Below are 18,624 nucleotides of genomic sequence, written 5' to 3' on the forward strand. Positions count from 1 at the left end.
CCCTCTCAGTTCAAAGGGACCCTGTTTCAGGACAGTGAACATAGCATTTGCAGCCTCCATTACCACAGTAGCAAATATAAAAGAACAAGTTGTCGATTCATTCTGTTATTATTTTTACTAATTAATTAATTAAGTGCCGACACTAATGTCCTAGAGCAGGTTACAGCAGCTAAAACACTATGCTGAAAACAGTTGGATTTGATATCCCGCTTTATCACTACCCGAAGGAGTCTCAAAGCGGCTAACATTCTCCTTTCCCTTCCTCCCCCACAACAAACACTCTGTGAGGTGAGTGGGGCTGAGAGACTTCAAAGAAGTGTGACTAGCCCAAGGTCACCCAGCAGCTGCATGTGGAGGAGCGGAGACGCGAACCTGGTTCACCAGATTACGAGTCTACCGCTCTTAACCACTACACCACACTGGCTCTGTAGTGTGCCGAAAGAGGTGTTTCTTTAGCCTTTGCCCAAAGCTGTACCGTGGTACCTCGGGTTACAGACGCTTCAGGTTAGAGACTCCGCTAACCCAGAAATAGTACCTTGGGTTAAGAACTTTGCTTCAGGATGAGAACAGAAATTGTGCGGCGGCAGCAGCGTGGTGGCAGCGGGAGGCCCCATTAGCTAAAGTGGTACCTCAGGTTAAGAACACTTTCAGGTTAAGAACGGACCTCCAGAACAAATTAAGTTCTTAACCCGAGGTACCACTGTATAATGAAGATTCCTAACACTCCTCAGTGGGGAGGGAGTTCTACAACTCTGGAGCTGCCACTGAGAAGGCCCTCTCCCAGGCCAACAGCTTCTGAAAGTGGTAGAACAAACAATACGTCCTATTCTGCCATTCTTAACTCCTAAGAGGGTCTATAGGGAAGGAGACAACCTTTCAGGTTTTGGGGGCCTGAGAAGTTTGTGGTTTAAACTAGTGTGAGCTCCTTGACTTGATCCTAGAAACAGACGGGGAACTCATGCAAGCCATTTAGAACACTGCCTTTCAGTGTCAAAAACATTCCCAGGTCAGCTTACAGCTGCCACCATTTGCACACTGGCTGTCCTGGAATCTTTTAGTGAAGGGCAGTTCAGAAATACCTCAGATAAATAAAAACCTAGAGCAAAACAGTAACAATACAAACTGCAGCAATTGAAAACATTGCCATCACGTATTTGTAGCCCAGAATCCCTCAGCTTGGTGCCTTCCAGATGTTTTGAACTACAGCTCTCATCAGCCCCAGCCATCATGGTCAATGCTCAGGGAGGATGGGACCTTGTTGTTGTTTAGTCGTTTAGTCATGTCCGACTCTTCGTGGACCATGGACCAGAGCATGCCAGGCACTTCTGTCTTCCACTGCCTCCCGCAGTTTGGTCAAACTCATGCTGGTAGCTTCGAGAACACTATCCAACCATCTTGTCCTCTGTCGTCCCCTTCTCCTTGTGCCCTCCATCTTTCCCAACATCAGGGTCTTTTCCAGGGAGTCTTCTCTTCTCATGAGGTGGCCAAAGTATTGGAGCCTCAGCTTCAGGATCTGTCCTTCCAGTGAGCACTCAGGGCTGATTTCCTTAAGAATGGATGGGTTTGATCTTCTTGCAGTCCATGGGACTCTCAAGAGTCTCCTCCAGCACCATAATTCAAAAGCACCAGTTCTTCGGCGATCAGCCTTCTTTATGGTCCTGTAGATGAGACCTGTAGTCTAGCAAATCTCCCATCCTATGCTCCAGACAATAAAGTTCCAGGGGACTTACTTTTGAGTAAACATGCATAAGAGGATTTAGCTGTATAAGAGGATTCTTTCTACCAGGTGCAAATACTCTGAGGACAACACTGTGGTGAAGTTGATTTGGTGCCCCCACCCCACCCCACATACTTCATCTGTAGACTCAGTATCAGCCAGCCTCTGCTTCTGGCTACGTCTAGAACAGGGGTCTGCAACCCGCGGCTCCGGAGCCGCATGTGGCTCTTTTACACCTTTGTTGCGGCTCTGGGGCAGATACTAGCGAGGGGAGGAGGCGCATTGTGCGCCCCGACACTCCCCACTGTGGCGGGCGCTGTACTGGCTGTGACGTCGCATGGGGGCGGTGCGTGCGTTACGATCCTGTATATATAGCATTAAGGTAAGAAACAATATATGCAGTGTTATATTTGTTTTAAATGTAGCAATGGTTTTGCGGCTCCCAGTTTTTTTTTTCTTTGGAAACGGGTCCAAGTGGCTCTTTTTGTCTTAAAGGTTGCAGACTCCTGGTCTAGAAGGACCACAGGATGCCAACTAGGAACATGATGCTGCCAGACTTGTATCAGTGCCAGTGTTGATGGCATGCCACTCACAGTCGATTCCTGCAAGCCTCCAGATTATCTAGGACTATTTTGTCTCCTTGAACCAAAGGGTGTGTAATCACTCTGTACAGGACATTGTTTCCTGTGGGCAAAACAAGCCTGGGCGTGGTCTCTCAGTCATTAACCTGGCTTTGTTGTCCTCCCTCCTTTAAAAGGCTCTTCTAAAGTGGAAAAGGCAGTTTGGCCTCTTTAGCCATTGCAGCTTGTGCGAGAGAGCAAAAGGTCAGGAGGCTGCGACCAGGGTCTCTTTCTCCCCTGTCCCTTTCTCACACTCCTTTCTCCCTGCATTTGCATCTTGCACCCAAGAGCTTTCTCTACAAGGGCAAATCCCCAGACATGCCCTGGGCTTTTGTTTTGTTTTTGCCAAAAGTACTATGTGGATGACAGAGCGCCTTCTCAAGGACTCCCTGCCCAGCCAATCAATAAGACAGGATGACTCTGGCATGGACCCAAATAAATGACTCTCAAGGAGAGACAGAAATATAGTCACTTTAAGTCTGCCAGGGATTCACTGCCCCTGCTCTTTAGGCCTCTGACAGCTGGGTAAGAGGCAGAAGTTCACCAGGGAAAGCTCTCCCAACCATGTTATCTTCCACCAGGAAAATCTCCAGCTGTTCAGTTTCTGCCTGTTATGCAGCTGTTTATGGACCAGAAAACGAGGTGTTACTATTGGTATATAAAGCCCTCAACAGCTTGGGACTGATTTACTTGAAGGACATATTGCCCCATTCATATCTGCCCACTCTACAATCTCTCTCTCTCTCTCTCTCTCTCTCTCTCTCTCTCTCTCTCTCACACACACACACACACACACACACACACAGGAGATGATGGAAGTACAGCAGCAGAGAGGTCATTCAGCATGCAACTTAAGGGTTAATCACGTTAGTGTTAAAGTCAACTAAAAAGAGGGGGACAGGTTAGGTTTGCTTAGCAACCAGGCGAGTGGCATGTGTTCTGATTGGCTGCATGGTTCTGAGGGAACTTTTTTCTGTATGTTTGGTTGAGTGTCACCCTGCTATGTTCAAGGCCTGAACAAAGAAAGACAAAACCTCTCTACTTATTTCTTCTCAAATTATACATTGCTTTTGTTCTGTTTGCTTAGTAAAGTGTTTTAAAGACTTTTCTTACTGGGCTTGTGTCTGTGTTATTGAAGTGACTTTTGCTAATAGGGTGCAACAGAAAAAGAGTTTTAGTCTGTTCCTCATCATTTTAGTTATTTATTTCTTCCTTTGTATGCCACATACTTGGACTGACCATGTTCCTCACAGTGGGTAATAACGTTTCCTCAGAAGCCCTTCCCCTTGGACTACTTCCAAATGAGTCTTGCTTTGGAATGTGGCCTTAAATATTATTCCAGAAGGATTAAGGGCACGCGCTTAACAATCCTATTGGATTCAATCAGCTTTAAGAGAGCTGAACAATCCAATATAGGAATGCTGAAAGCTACCTTATACCAGGTCAAACTAATTATCCATCTCTCTAACCTGGTACTTGCCAGCCTGACTGCAGTGGCACTTTCAGCCTTGTCCAATCTGCTGCCCCTCCAGATGTTCCCATCTTTAGCCGAGCTGCTGGGAGTTGTGGTCCAAAACATCTGGCTCCTGCTCTTTTCTGTGTTCCTCCTGCTCATTCTGCCGAGTGGAGCCCTCGACCTCTGTCCCAGAGTCCTGTCCTGTTGCCACCACTATGCAAGTGAGCCTATCATGCAGATTTTAAAGATTAAACAAAACATAACAAAACCTGAGCAAGGATGACTGGGCTTTTCTTCCACAGCAGTTCCAAGGAATTCTGGGCTCACTGCCACTGCCAGAGTGGCTTTCGCTATCGTATGAGGTTCAGGCTGGGAAGGGAAGGGAAGGTGATCCCACTGTATGTGAGCTGAGATCCCACTGCCAAGATCACTTTGGGACCTGCTGGCTGCTGCATTCTCCTCTCCTCTCCCCCCTCCCCCTCTCCCACAGGCCTTTCAGGGAAATGATTGCAGGATAGAGAGTTGTGCAAGAACGCAGGAGTCTGACGCTCCACAGTAACTGAGGGAAGGTAGACTTTGTGGAAGCACAAATGCAGAATGGAGCCTACATTCCTCTCCATTTGTGCTTCTGCATGGGCCTCACTTCCAGCTCCCAGAAATGCTTTGCAGGCTGAAGCCAGCACGGGAAGGAGGAAATGTTAATGTTTATACAGAAAGATTAATAGCCATTACTTGTGGTTTCTGTTTTGAAAGATAACTTTCTATCTCTCTCCTCTTAGGTTCCCTCTTAAACCCAGATTTCCTGCCAACTTTCCTATCACTCTTTCCCCCTGTTCTTTCTTGGGCTCTCCTGGTTTTGCAACACGTGACGCCACACTGTTACAACAGCCAGGAACCCAAGGCTGGATGAGGTAGCTAAGCTTGAACAGGTGAAACAGCAATTTGCGGCTTTTCTTTTTAACCCTGCCTCCCTACCCCTCACTTTTTCTTTATCATCAAGTTTTAGACTGTAGGCTCCTCAGGGCAGGGACCTTCTCCCTCTATACTCTCCATTCAAGTGTACTTGGGGCACTTCCTGATGGTCAGTTTTTGGGTGGGATTCAGTCACATCCTGGCAAATCTAGGCTGCACAATTAAAGCTGAGTTGGGCGCTCTCACTAAACAATCCCGCTTCCCCAGAAGACTGGACATTTTGCGAAAAGGAAAGCATGAGAAAAATGCACTGGGAAGAGTGAAATAACGCAACGTCATCTAACATCCTCCCCATCAACAAATCAGGGTGAACGCTTGTTAAATGGCAAAGGTCATCTGATCTCTCTGCAAACAAATCAGACCGGATGCTCATTGAACATGTCATGTGGAAGTAACCTTTGAGGACAGTTGATGAGGGTGCATTTATGTATACTTATAGGTCAGTTGACAAGGTGGCATTCAATTTTAGGAAATGATATACAACGAATTGAAGAAAATGTTCCATTTAACATTTGTTAAAAAACCTGAAGCAGTTTTGTTAGGGATTGTAGGGAAAGACCTGCCAAAAAAGCTGAAAAACATCTTCATTTATGTGACAACGGCTGCGAGAGTTCTAATAGCACAAGGATGGAAGACTGAAGAAACCCCAACTAAAGAATCATGGCAAGAAAAATTGACGGACTATGCAGAACTGGCAAAACTGACATATAAGCTACAGGACAAGGATAACTGTGACTTTAAAGATGAATGGGAACCCTTTACAAAGTATTTGAAGATGCAACAAAGTGAACTGGACTCCTTGGGAGGTTTTGAATAAACATTCACAAACTTTTTATTGATAATAATCAGCTAAATAGTTTGAGGATCTATACAACTTTGTAACATGCAGAAAACAGCAGTCTCAGAGAAACCAAAGACTGGAACTGAGGGAAGTCGGGGGGTGGGAGTGGGTGGGTTTTGTGTGGGAGGGTGAGGGGAGGGAGGAAAAATGGGGGGGGGGAAGGATGATATGTTTTTGGATAATATGTTTTGTTTTAATTTTGAATAAAAACAAAATTAAAAAAAAAACAAAAGACAAAGTGGCATTCAAGCACTACAGGGGTGGGTTGATGAGGTGCCAGCCCTAGCTGTTGGGGCTCATCCCATCACTGTGATGCCCTGGCTTGTGTAGCTGGATGTGTATACAGCACTGTCCCATTTTATGGTCAGTTTGCTAAAATTATGCATAGGAGGCTGGTGGATCCTAACATTTGCTTTTGCATCCATCTGAGGATCACCAGGGCACGGTTGAGAGGAGAGGTCCAGACTTGGAGGAGATGGTAGCATTTTCCATAGCTCAACAACTGGGGGCATTATGGGGGAAAGAGGCAGTTTTCTACTCGGTGCCCTTGCTCCCAGCTGCTGGGAATGCTGCTTGCAAGTTCATCCCCTTGGTTACTGCTGCTGCTTTCCAGCAAAAGTCCTTGGTCTAAAAACCCTTCGCTGCTAATTTATTACAGATGGAAATTCCTGTTTGGAGAGATGAGGGGAAACCTGAGTTCTGGGAAGGCGACGGGGCAGCCAGTCTGGATTTACAGAAAATGCTGCACAAAAACCCTGGATTCATCACATTCTTCTGGCAAGAGGGGGAAAAACGAGACCACCTGGGTGGGTGGGTGAGGGAACCCCAACAACCTCCAAATGAAAAAAGGGAGTTGGGGAAAGAACAGGGAGACCTCCCAGCCTGCCTCTGTCATTTGCATCTCTCTGGTTAGAGAGACTTTAAACTCCTCAGCCTATTACAGGAATGGGGAATCCCAGATGTTGTTGGAGTTTGACTCCCATTAGGGATGGGCGAAGCTGTCAGTTTCAAGTTCTTTCAGGTTCTCTTCAGTAATCCACATTTCCACATCAGTTTGCAATTATTATTGTTGTTGTTGTTGTTGTTGTTATTGTTATTGTTATTATTAAATATCTCCATGAAAATCTGGTGGCATTTTAGTGCATATTCCTAATATACACATATTTGCAAGCAGTTTCCCCTAATGCAATACATTTTTTGTATGCTGTTTTCACTAATGTATGCATTTTAATGCATACTTTACCCTTGTACATTCATTTTTATACACATTCCTTGGTTGGAGAACTACACTACAAAATTAGGAGAACTCTGAATTTCAAAGGATGGTTGTCTTTCAGGTCACTTATCGTTTCAGGAGGTGCAAATTAGGCAACGTGCAAACTGAATCAATTTTTCTCCACCATCCCTGCCTCCCACAGTCCCCTGCCATTGGGTATGCTGGATACAGATTATGGGAGCTGGAGTTCAACAACACCTGGAGTGGTCTCCTTTTCCCACAGGAAGCAGGCATGATCCTTGTGAAGCAAATTATTTCTGCAATCGAAAGCCTTACTGTGAAAGCCGTCCAAAGTACCTGGGGCAACCCAGTCAGATGGGTTCAAATAAAAACCATGGTCAAATAAAACCATTATTATTAACAAAGATGTGAGGGCTAATTATTATTAACAAAGATGTGAGGGCTATGTGCCACAAACACATAAAGACATACGAACCTAGATCAGGCCAATGGCTCATCTAGTCCAATGCTAGTATGGTGCTGGCACACATTGCATAGCACCTCTGGTTCACTGGAAATGCTATATGATCAAACTCTATCTGACCTTATAAGAACATAAGACATGGGTAGGCAAACTAAGGCCTGGGGGCTGGATCCGGCCCAATCGCCTTCTAAATCCAGCCCGCGGACGGTCCGGGAATCGGCGTGTTTTTACATGAGTAGAATGTGTCCTTTTATTTAAAATGCCTCTTTGGGTTATTTGTGGGGTATAGGAATTTGTTCATTATTTTTTTCCAAAATATGGTCCTGCCCCCACAAGGTCTGAGGGACAGTGGACCGTCCCACAGCTGAAAAAGTTTGCTGACCCCTGACGTAAGACAGAGCCTGCTGGCAGGCCCTCCAAGTGCCCCTATTTTCCGAGGACAGTCCCAGTTCTGATTTGATCCTGGACTGTCCCACTTCCCACCCAACCTGTGGGTCCCCAGATGTTGCTGGACTACAAGTCCCATCATCCCTCAGCTCTGTCCTTGCTAGCTAGGGGTGATGGGAGTTGTAGTTCAACAACATCTGGGGACCCACAGGTTGAGAAAGGCTGCCTTAGAGCAACCTAGTTAGATGGGTGGGGTATAACAACAACAACAACGATAATATGATGGAATAGGATGTCCCTGTTTTCATCAGTTATGTGCAGCATCCTCACCAGGTGCCAATGGGAAGCCGAAAAGCATGACCTGAGTGCAACAGCATTCTCCCCACCTGTAATTCCCAGCAACTTGCATTCAGAGGGGATGCTGCTTTTGGCAGTGCCAATGACAAAACATTTTGGCTAGCAACTATAGCCTCACCAGTCATGTCTTTCAAAGGCATCCAAGCAAGTGGCCATCACTGCCTCTTGTGAGCTCAAGTTCCACATGAAGAAGTCCTTTCTTTCATCTGTCCCGAATCTTCCAACATTGAGCTTCATTGGATGGCCCTGAGTTCTAGCATTGCAAGAGCGGGAGAAAAACCTATCACTATCTACTTTCTCCACAGCAGATTACGTTTGAGTATGACTCAGGTTTGTTGCTCAGCTTAGTTCGCTCTTGAATCCTTAAATTGATAGTGCAGCAAGCCAGGACTGACTGAATGCAGCACGTACACTGATGCTATCTAAGCATTGTAAACTCAGAAAGTGCTAGCACAAAGCATTCCCTCAGAAGCACTGCTGCTGAAAAAGGCCGTAACACTTAACAGGCATGGGCCCTGCCTTATCTGTGGGGTTTCTTGGGGAATTCCCCCTGCTTATGGCACTTGGCCCAGACTCTGTAGCAAAGGGCAGCTCCTGCCCTTGAGGAAGCCTCTTAATTCAGCCGCTCAAAAGGGACTCTGCTAATGTATCTTCAGGTACAATTAGAGGATTCCTAGCAAGTTGCAGATATAAATCTCTTCAAAACGGCAAGAACAGAAATAGAAGCATAGCAGAGTTGGAGGCAGCCCTGTAGGTGAGGAAGCGCCAACCTTTTCAATGCCAGTGGGCACATGTGGTATTTTGGAATAGTGCCATGGGTGCAAGTCACAAAATGGCTGCTGTGGGGTGTGACATAACGCAAGATGTATAGAAGAGCAGAAAAAGAGACAGGACCACAAAATGCTGTAGGTATGACCCTCCTTTCAATCAACCACCCACATTAAGGGGGGGGGGGAGAGAGAAGGTACCTGCATTAACTACCTCCACATTCCAAGAATGATGCTGTTTATACCTCCCTTCAGGAAAGGTCGATTTTCGATCCTGTCATCCCCCCCAAAAATGTGGATGGGATTAAGTGCATGTGTGTGCGTGTGTGTGTGTGTGATGCAGGAGAGACCAAACCACTGCAATTAGGAGCTGATAAAGAAAAGCAAAAAGTCTTCCAGGCATCATGGGTTTTTGAGAAGGTATTTACTGAGACTTTTCATGGGCACCTTGAAGGGACGCGGGTGGTGCTGTGGGTTAAACCACAGAGCCTAGAACTTGCCGATCAGAAGGTCGGCAATTCGAATCCCCGCAACGGGGTGAGCTCCTGTTGCTCGGTCCCTGCTCCTGCCAACCTAGCAGTTCGAAAGCACGTCAAAGTGCAAGTAGATAAATAGGTACCACTCTGGCGGGAAGGTAAATGGCGTTTCCATGTGCTGCTTTGGTTCGCCAGAAGCGGCTTAGTCATGCTGGCCACGTGACCCGGAAGCTGTACGCCGGCTCCCTCGGCCAATAAAGTGAGATGAGCACCACAACCCCAGAGTCGTCCACGACTCGACCTAATGGTCAGGGGTTCCTTTACCCTTTACCTGGGCACCTTAGAAGGTACTGGTGGGCACACTGGCCCCCATGGGCACCACAGTGGTGATGCCTGCTGACCATCCAGTCCAACCTTTTGTTGAATGCAGGAAACCCAAAGCGAGAGCAACCCTGACCCATGGCTGACCTCCCTTGAGGGAGAGGCCACTGGCAAGTCCAGCATTTTCATCATTGCCTGACATGGCTTAGAGAAAGAGGAAGAAGAAAAAGAGAATGACTGAGAAAGATTAGCAGGTCTGCGTTAATGATCTGTGGGCCTCCAGATGATGCTGGACTACAACTCCCATCATTCCTGACTGTTGGCCAGGTTGGCAGGGGGTTGACGGGACTTGGGACTCCTATATTTAGCCAACCATTTGCCCCCCATTCCTGATCTACATAATAATCTATAGATGAAGCAGCGGCAGCCTGGTTAACCACTTACTGCCCAAAAGTCTCCAAGGGACTTACAAAATGTTTGAAAAACATGAACATTAATACAATATATCATTTTTTTAAAAAAAAATCCATACAAAACACATACAAATAACATAGCAGGTGGCAGCAAGAAATCCCCCCACCCCACCCTGGGAGTAAATTAAAAAGCAGATTCCTTGGAGTAGCTGTAAATCCAGCCGTTTCTCTGCCCTTAAAGTATTTTCTGTTCTTCCTTGTTCAGCAGACAGCCACATGGGGGCAGCCTATGTCAATACATCCCAAATACTTCTCCAAAAAGCCTCAGTAATTTGGGTGGATTTGTTTGTCTTGTTCAGGAATCTGTGGACTTGAAAGTGGCTTTGACTGCCAGCTTCGTCTCAGGCGGCATTCAGGCAGCACTTTAGTCCATTTTCCTGACAAATGTTCACGTTTTGTGATCTTTCACACAGCGTAAAAAAAGTCGCTTCTGGGAACCCAGCAGCATCCAGCATGGAAGTTCCCCACTTGTTTGTGATAATTGCTTACGGTGGGAGAGAAAATTGTGGAACTAAATTCAGAGTGGTATTCCGGCCTACAGCTCTTTTCCGGCATTTCCACAAGTGAATTGAGGGAACGAAAGCGCACATGTGCATGGAAGGTGGGTGGCAACATGGTGGTATATTGATTCAAAAGCCATAGTCCCATAAGGCAACAGGTGAGAAAGTAAAGGGACCCCTGACCGTTAGGTCCAGTCAAGGATGACTCTGGGGTTGCGGCACTCATTTCGCTTTACTGGCTGAGGGAGCCGGCATACAGCTTCTGGGTCATGTGGCCAGCATGACTAAGCCGCTTCTGGCGAACCAGAGCAGCGCACGGAAACGCCGTTTACCTTCCCGCCGGAGTGGTACCTATTTATCTACTTGCACTTTTGTGCTTTCGAACTGCTAGGTTGGCAAGGATCATTAATTCTTGCGTTTCTAATCAGGAAAGCTAACAGAACAATCCCTGTGTCTGAACGCAGTCAGTGTTGCCCTGTAGGAAAATCAGCAGAGGGAGTGAATTGGCTTTCCCGGTCATTGCCTCTAGCTGTTTACTATCTGCTATTTGGGTTCCCTGCCTTCTGCCCCAATGGGAACCAGCCACTACTAGTCCCAGCCAAATAGGAAGGCTGGTTAAACGTTTCCCGACCAGGAGGACCTAATGGCTACTCTAGTGAGGCAGGCGCCTGGAAATGGCATTGAAAACAGTTGGCTAACCAGGAAACAGCGGTCCTGGTGGCTTGCCGTATGGGCAAGGGACACACGCTGAAGATTTCTGTTCTCGGCCCAGCAGCTCCTGCAAAAGCAGCGAGCGAGTCAGCGCTATGGGTGGCAATCACAAAATGGCAGCCACAGGGAGCGTCCCAGATCACAACATGGCTGCCTGTGGGGAAGTGTGGCATAATGGTTGCCACATTTAAGAGCAGAACAGGAGGCAGGACTGCAAAATTGTGCCAGGATGCTGCCCCACCCCAAATAAATGGGGGGTGGGAAAGGCACCTATATCAATTACTATCACATCAGTTCATGGAAAGAAATTATTTGCACCTATCCTCTGTTTGCAATGGGAGGGTGGTCATCAAATGTCAGCGTCCCACAATGTGTGGGCATGTTTAATGGGGTTGGTTTAGTGTAGGAGAGGCTGAGCCACTGCAACCAGGAACTGGAGGAGCCAACAGTCTTTCATGTATTGCAGATTTTTTTAGCATTTACAGAGACCTACAGGAGTTACATAGGGACGCGGGTGGCACTCTTGGTTAAACCACAGAGCCTAGGACTTGCTGATCAGAAGGTTGGCGGTTCAAATCCCTGCAATGGGGTAAGCTCCCGTTGCTCCGTCCCTGCTCTTGCCAACCTAGCAGTTCGAAAGCACGTCAAAGTGCAAGTAGATAAATAGGTACCGCTCCGGCGGAAAGGTAAACGGCGTTTCCGTGCACTGCTCTGGTTCGCCAGAAGTGGCTTAGTCATGCTTGCCACATGACCCAGAAGCTGTACGCCGGTTCTCTCGGCCAATAAAGCGAAATGAGCGCCGCAACCCCAGAGTTGTCCACGACTGGACCTAATGGTCAGGGGTCCCTTTACCTTTACCGGAGTTACACTGGTGCCTGAAGGCATCATGTTAGTGAACCCTGAGTTAAAAGTTTGGGACATAGTAATGCATTTCTTTATTGGTTGCATTTATCTCCCACCTTTATTTCCATGGAGTCTCAAGGTGGGCCACATGGTTCTCTCCCTCCTCATTTAATTCCCACAGCAACCCTGTGAGGTGGGTTAGGCTGAGAGGTTGTGACTGGCCTAAAATCGCCCAATGAGCTGAACCCTGGTCTCCCAGGTCCTAGTCTGGCATGCTTAGAAATATCTTCCCTCTCCCCCACAACAAAATACAAAAAAAACCCCTAATGACCATGGAAATAGAACTCAAAATAGGTCCCTGCTTGGTTCAAACATTTTATTTTATTTTTTGCTGTTGTTCACAAAACACACATCACCAAGTGCCTCAAGTTTAGAACAAAACAAAACAAAACCCTCACATACATCTCCACCCACCAGGCCAAAAGTTACAGAAAACCTAGAAGTCTTTAAATACTCAGTCCCAAACAAAAGCCACACAGCAGAACAGTGTCAAAGAGGGATTCCATTATAAATACAGTGCAATGATTATATACAACTTTTTACAATATTTAAGACAGGACCAGGGACAACGTTGGGCCCAAATAACATGTTAAAGGCCTTGCACACAGGGGGAAGCACTGAAGAATCAAAACAGGCCTCCCTCTTCTCTGAACATATGGTGAATTAAGACTCAAGTTGAGCTGCGATTTCATTGTTGGCGCATGCTCAACCCATATTACAATCTAAATTCAGAAACTGGTTTAAAAAAACCCAACACCATCCAGTGAAACAGGAACACGGAGAAATAATTATTCTACAAAACAGCCTCCCCCAACCTGGTGCACTCCAGATGTTTTGGACAACAACTGTGCTGGTAGTTCAAAACACCTGGAAGGTGCCAGGTCTACACCAAACCACGTTTCGAAACAATTGCAGGCAACTGAATGCTGCAGAAATTTGGTATCCCAGAAGGGTTGATGAAGCCCCAAACTCACAACTCATTTTGCTATGTACAAATTAAAGAACCTCGTCTATGCAAATAAATCACTTAAGACAATTCAGTTCCAAAAGCTTATTTTCAAACAGGTATATAACAGATAGCCCTTAAGTGTCCTTCTGTCGCAGAAAAGGAATGACTAACCCCCCCCCCCAAAAAAAATAGCACTGTGGCATTTCTTACCCAAGGCTTTCATGCCCATTCCCCCCCCCCCCAGCTTTCCAGACAAACCTCAAAATAATCTATACCATATTAAAGCGCTACCAGAGTTTAAAGTGAGGTTGGCAACTGGCAACCCAGTGGTTGAATCCAGGATGAATTCATGCTCTGTGTCCCATTAATTTGGGAGGGTACTAAGAATTGAACGGTGTTCCACGCAACTGGTGTATTTGGTCACATGATGGTGTGATTTCAAAATGCAAAGTAAGCCCTGATTGGCTGGGCCACCTTAGGATGAAGCCCATCTTTCTTTCTTTCTTTCTTTCTTTCTTTCTTTCTTTCTTTCTTTCTTTCTTTCTTTCTTTACAGTAGCTGCAGGGAACAAACAACTCACTGAAAAAGATAAATAATGTACATGAAATCTTCTCCTCAAAGCACAATTTTCACCCTTTTATGTTTCCCTAATGAATTAGGGAATGGAACACTTTCCAGATATTTTAATGTGCTGTATCAGGAAAAGATGTTTTGCAAAGGAGGGCTGCATTCACTCAACACACTTGTCGTGCAGGGACTGTCAACCTGATCCCTGCTAGTGGAAAACAGCAGATCTCAGCAGCAGGCCACACAGTCCAAGGCAGCAACTAGTCAGTCTCACTTTCTTGCAATCCACACCTTCACGCTATTGCTTGATTATTTAGTGCTACGACAAAATCCTAGTCCTTACTGAGGTATTGCACTTCCATCCGCCTAGATTTCAACATGGCAAACTGCTGGTGGGGACTGCCATGACATAATGCTCCAACAACAAAACAAGTCTTTGAAAGCAGAAAATTAGCATGCCAGAAGAAAAGGGCAGGCCCACACCCTTAACATCCCATTTTCCACATGCAGGAACTTTTAAAAATAAACACAGGAGAACAATATGTATTATGCAAGTTCCTCCTGCAGCCTGAAGTGCTATAGACCTGATGCAGGTTTGCTGCCCCAGTAAAAACTAAGCCTAATTCAGCCATGGAAGAAGTGATCATCAGGAGGCAAACCCATGGCTCAAATCCTAAGATTTAAAGACCAGCTTAACTTATTCGTGGAATTTGGTGTCATGCACCATGAGGACAAGGAGTATGTGAGATTGAGGATCTGTTCAAATTGGGATGCAATTTGTGCTTTGAAGATCAGGTAGGCACCAGACAGGTTGACGGATCGTTGTGTACCCTCTACTGTAAGTTCAACTGCCCAGTTCTCCCTGAACAGCTCTCTAGAATGAATGGCACTCATGGTGACAGGCCTCCAAGCAAAGGACTACACCTGCAATCCTGGATTCAGAGTAAATGAGGCTGCAAGGAGGAGTGCTTCCAAATCTCCACTGTCAGGCACTGTCACTTACCATAAATACCCAAGCAAAACGTTTGGTTCCTAGACTCTCGATTCATTCCACCTCTCTCTCTCTCTCTCTCTCTCTCTCTCTCTCTCTCTGTGTGTGTGTGTGTGTGTGTGTGTTATAGACAAAGAGAGAGGCAGAGAGAGAGAGAAGGAACAGTTCAGAGCAGCAGCACCTCCAAAGGCAGCATGTTATTTGGTCAGGAGCATCAGAACAAATGAAACCATTGTTCCCTGAGAAAGTATGCATCCCCTATAGCAGAGATGGGGGACCTGTGGCCATTCCAGATGTTTTGGGATCACCGCTCCCACCAGACCCAGACAGCAAGGTCAGTCATCAAGAATGATGCATCTAAATTGCACCCCAACTTTCTCTCATAGATCATCTAGAGAAACTGGATGCTTGGGCTTGATGGTTCATCATGCTGCTATTTTACACTCGCAGCTGACAATGCATGAAGTGAAGGTGGGAAAGTTCTCCACATAATGTGATGTTCAGAGACTTTCACTAAACGTTTCTGGGGAGAAGAGAAAGATGGTCTTTTCAGGGACTGGCCTGTGTCTTGTCTAGCTCTGCAAGGATATTAAAAAAACCAAGAACTGGCGGGACATCAACTTTTAGAGGGCAATGAACACAGCAAGAAGAACCAGCAAGGTTTTGTGCTTGCCAGGCAAATTCTATGCAACTCCAAAGCTTCCTAGGCTCCCACAGCAATGGGTCCAGCCAAAAGAGCTTCCCTGTTTTATATTTCTTGGTCATGGATGGGACAAGCTTAGGAAAAGGCCTTGCTCGCTCACTTACTAAGCCAAATTAAGGAACTGGACAGCCACCTTTGATACCCAAAGATGATGAGCCCCAATACAAAGAAATAAGGCTCTGTTAGGCAGGAGGATTTGGTGACAATGGTGAGGTTGAAGATTAAAATCGAACTGAACCAATAAGGCATTGTTGGGGAATTTGCAGTCCTCTCCAGATGTTGGGAGTCCAACAACATATGGAGGGCCAAAGGTACCCCAATCCCTGCTTTAAGAGTTCTAATCTTTCCAGCTGAGTTCCTCCAACACCTCAAAGAAGTTGAGCTACTTCATCTGGCGATTATTAATGATGAGAGATTACATTCTCTGGTGTACCTAAATTTGGGAGGGGGGCTACAGTGCAGGGATGCGGAACCCTCTGGCCTTCTGGATGTTGCTGGGACTCCAACTCCCATCATCCCTCATCAATAACACTGCTGATCGGGGCTGGTGGGAGTTGGAGTCTGACAACATCTGGAGGGGTCAGACAACTCTAGCAGAAGAAAGAATGCTTTGCCGAAGGCAGAACCATCTGAAGCAAGGAGAGGGCTCCGCCAACCAGAAAATGGCTCCATTTCTAAGGATGAGGCTACCCTTGGAAATGAAGAAGACAGATCACTTTGCATGGCTTAAGTCCAAAAAGTGCAGCTTAGCCTCTCCATAGACGTCTTAGCAAGGCATGTGCACGGCTTGCTTAGAACTCAGCCTGCAAAAAAAAGCCAACCTCACCTTGTTCTAGCTACCATAAGAGACAAAGGAAACCTTCCCCTACCCTCCTGATACAGGAGAGAACCTGTGGTCCTCCCAGTGTTCAACAACAAGTCCCATCAGCCCCAGCCAGCCTGGAATGATGGGAGCTGCAGTCCAACAGGTTCCCCAGCCGTACATTTCAGATTTAGAGCATCACATGGTGCATTCTCAGGAGGAAGCATGCGACCTTGCAGCTTCATACCAGAGCGCACTGGAAAGGAAGTTTCAAGTTTAATCGGCTTCACCAGGATGCGCTTTTAGTTCAGACACATCGTGCCGCAGGACTGATACTTGGAGAGGAATCGCAGCAGTAGCAGGAGAGTACCCTGTGCCAAGCAGTTGTTAAAAACATTACTTCTCCCGGTAGATTGGCCCATAATTTCAGGGTGCCATAGCCAAGGAAAAGGGCTCACTTGCACATCTCCTGCTGCTGGGATTAGCGCAGTTGCTTTGCCAGCCAGAATCACACCTGGTGCTACCGATACTGCCCTAAATGGACCATTTCTGCCTCGGAGAGAAATTGGAGCAAAACAAGGAAGCATCATGGGGTTAAGGTTTCAAGGGTCCCTAGGAAAGTCACAGAGATGGGCTATTATAGCTGCTGGCACCACGAGTAGAGCAGAGGGATAATCATCCAGCTTGCAACCTCTGCAGAAGGAAAAGGGGTGGGAGGGGGGTCCCCCCATGGCAGCTGTTGGCACTTCTCATTGCATCAAGGGGGGGGGGAGTGTCACGCACAACGTCCATGACGGTTTCAGAAAAGCCTGAGATGAATAAGGATCTCTTGGAGAGCTGCTTGTGGAGGTCTTGGCAGCCAGGTTCCGCTGGGCCCAAATGCAAGCAGGTGCCCCAAGGCAGAAAAGCCCCGAGGCTCTGGAGTGGAGGGAATTAGCACCATGAGAAGGGCCTGGGGATCCTGGGGGCTCAGTTCTTTAGCAGGTCGCCCAAGTCGTAGGCCTCAAATAAGTCACTGACACCCTCGCCCTCCTCCAGCCCCCACAGGTAGTCCTCCTGGTCGAGGGGAGGGGAGAAGGTGACAAAGGGCCCCGCGTCACCATAGGAAGCGGAAGGGAGTTGGTCCTCGGTCTGTTGCAGGAGGTGGTGGGGCAGCTCCAGGAAGCCGTCTTCCCCCTCCATCAGGCAGCTGGGCAGCTCAGTCTTCACAGTCTCGACTGGGAAAAAGACACAAAGAGAAGGGAGGAGTGGTGGCTGGTACCCACTGGGAGAAGGGCCTTCTCAGTGATGGCTCCGACCTGGTGGAATGCTCTGTCCCATGAGACTAGGGCCCTACAGGATTTAACCTCCTTTCACCGGGTCTGTAAGACAGAGCTATTCCGCCTGGCCTTTAATTTGAACTCAGCCTGATCTTTTATTTCCCTTATCTTCCCTCCCCCTCCCCTTTTATGAAGATTACCCGCTCTGAGACCCCACAGCTAATTCTCCCCTGGCCTCCTAGCTGGCCCAAGTAGGACCAATTTAGCCAGCTAGGAGGGATTATCTAGGGATTATCTAATTGATTTTTGAATTTTATTGTTATTCATGTTTTTATACTGTGTTTTATGCTGCTTTTACAATTAAGTGTTTTAAATTTGTTTTTTAGCCGCCCTGAGCCCAGTTTTTGAACCGGGAAGGGCGGGGTATAAATAAAAATATATTATTATTATTATTATTATTAGGAGCAGAAGGCAGGGAGCCCCAACAGTTTCAAGGGGTTGGAACTATGAGGAAGGGTCGCAGCACTTGGGGCTTTTTTAGGCAAGAGGTGACATGAGAAAAGTTTATACAATTGTGCATTGCATGGAGAAAATGGGGAGCGAAAAGGCTTTCTCCCTCTCTCAAGACACTCGTGGACATCCAGTGAAGCTGAAGAGTCAGGACAGATAAAAGTCCTTCTTTCTGCAGCACATAAATGATGGCACAACAGGCAAGGATGGCCACCAACTTGGATGGAGGATCAGATTAATACACAGGAGGACAAGTTCATGGCTACGGACTATGATGGCTATGTTCTGTCTCTACGATCGGAGGCAGTAATTGTCATGGGCCAGTAGTCAGCCTTACCTGCTGACCAGCAGCCTGAAGGGGGAGAAGGCAGAGTAACTCCACCAGCAGCTGATCAGCCTTCAAGGCCTCAGAGAAGGCACTGCTGAGAACCAGCTGGCTTCAGCCTTCTGAAGCAGAGCTTCCAGCAACAGCCAGATGCTAGAAACAATGCTTGTAGTTCCCGGCCCTACCTTGCTGCTTCCTGCTCTCCTTCTGGACCCTTGGCTCTGTGTCCATCTGGATTCCCTGATCTGTAGACTGTCTGACTTTGTATGCGGATTCTGCTATCAGGAAAGAGTTCCTTGGAGACTCCTAACCCGTCT

General features: G+C 47.0%; 1 protein-coding gene across 1 annotated transcript in view; it reads right to left on the reverse strand.

Annotated features, from left to right (window-relative positions):
* Positions 1 to 12,503: 12,503 nt before the first annotated feature.
* E2F2 (E2F transcription factor 2) overlaps positions 12,504 to 18,624 on the reverse strand; it is a 40,287-nt gene continuing 34,166 nt past the window's right edge. The window contains exon 7 of the mRNA XM_028738659.2: positions 12,504 to 17,430. Coding sequence (XP_028594492.2) covers positions 17,183 to 17,430 — 248 coding nt within the window. The 3' untranslated portion in view covers positions 12,504 to 17,182. The remainder of the gene's footprint in view (positions 17,431 to 18,624) is intronic.

The sequence above is a fragment of the Podarcis muralis genome, chromosome 7 (assembly GCF_964188315.1).
Source record: "Podarcis muralis chromosome 7, rPodMur119.hap1.1, whole genome shotgun sequence".
NCBI lineage: Eukaryota > Metazoa > Chordata > Lepidosauria > Squamata > Lacertidae > Podarcis > Podarcis muralis.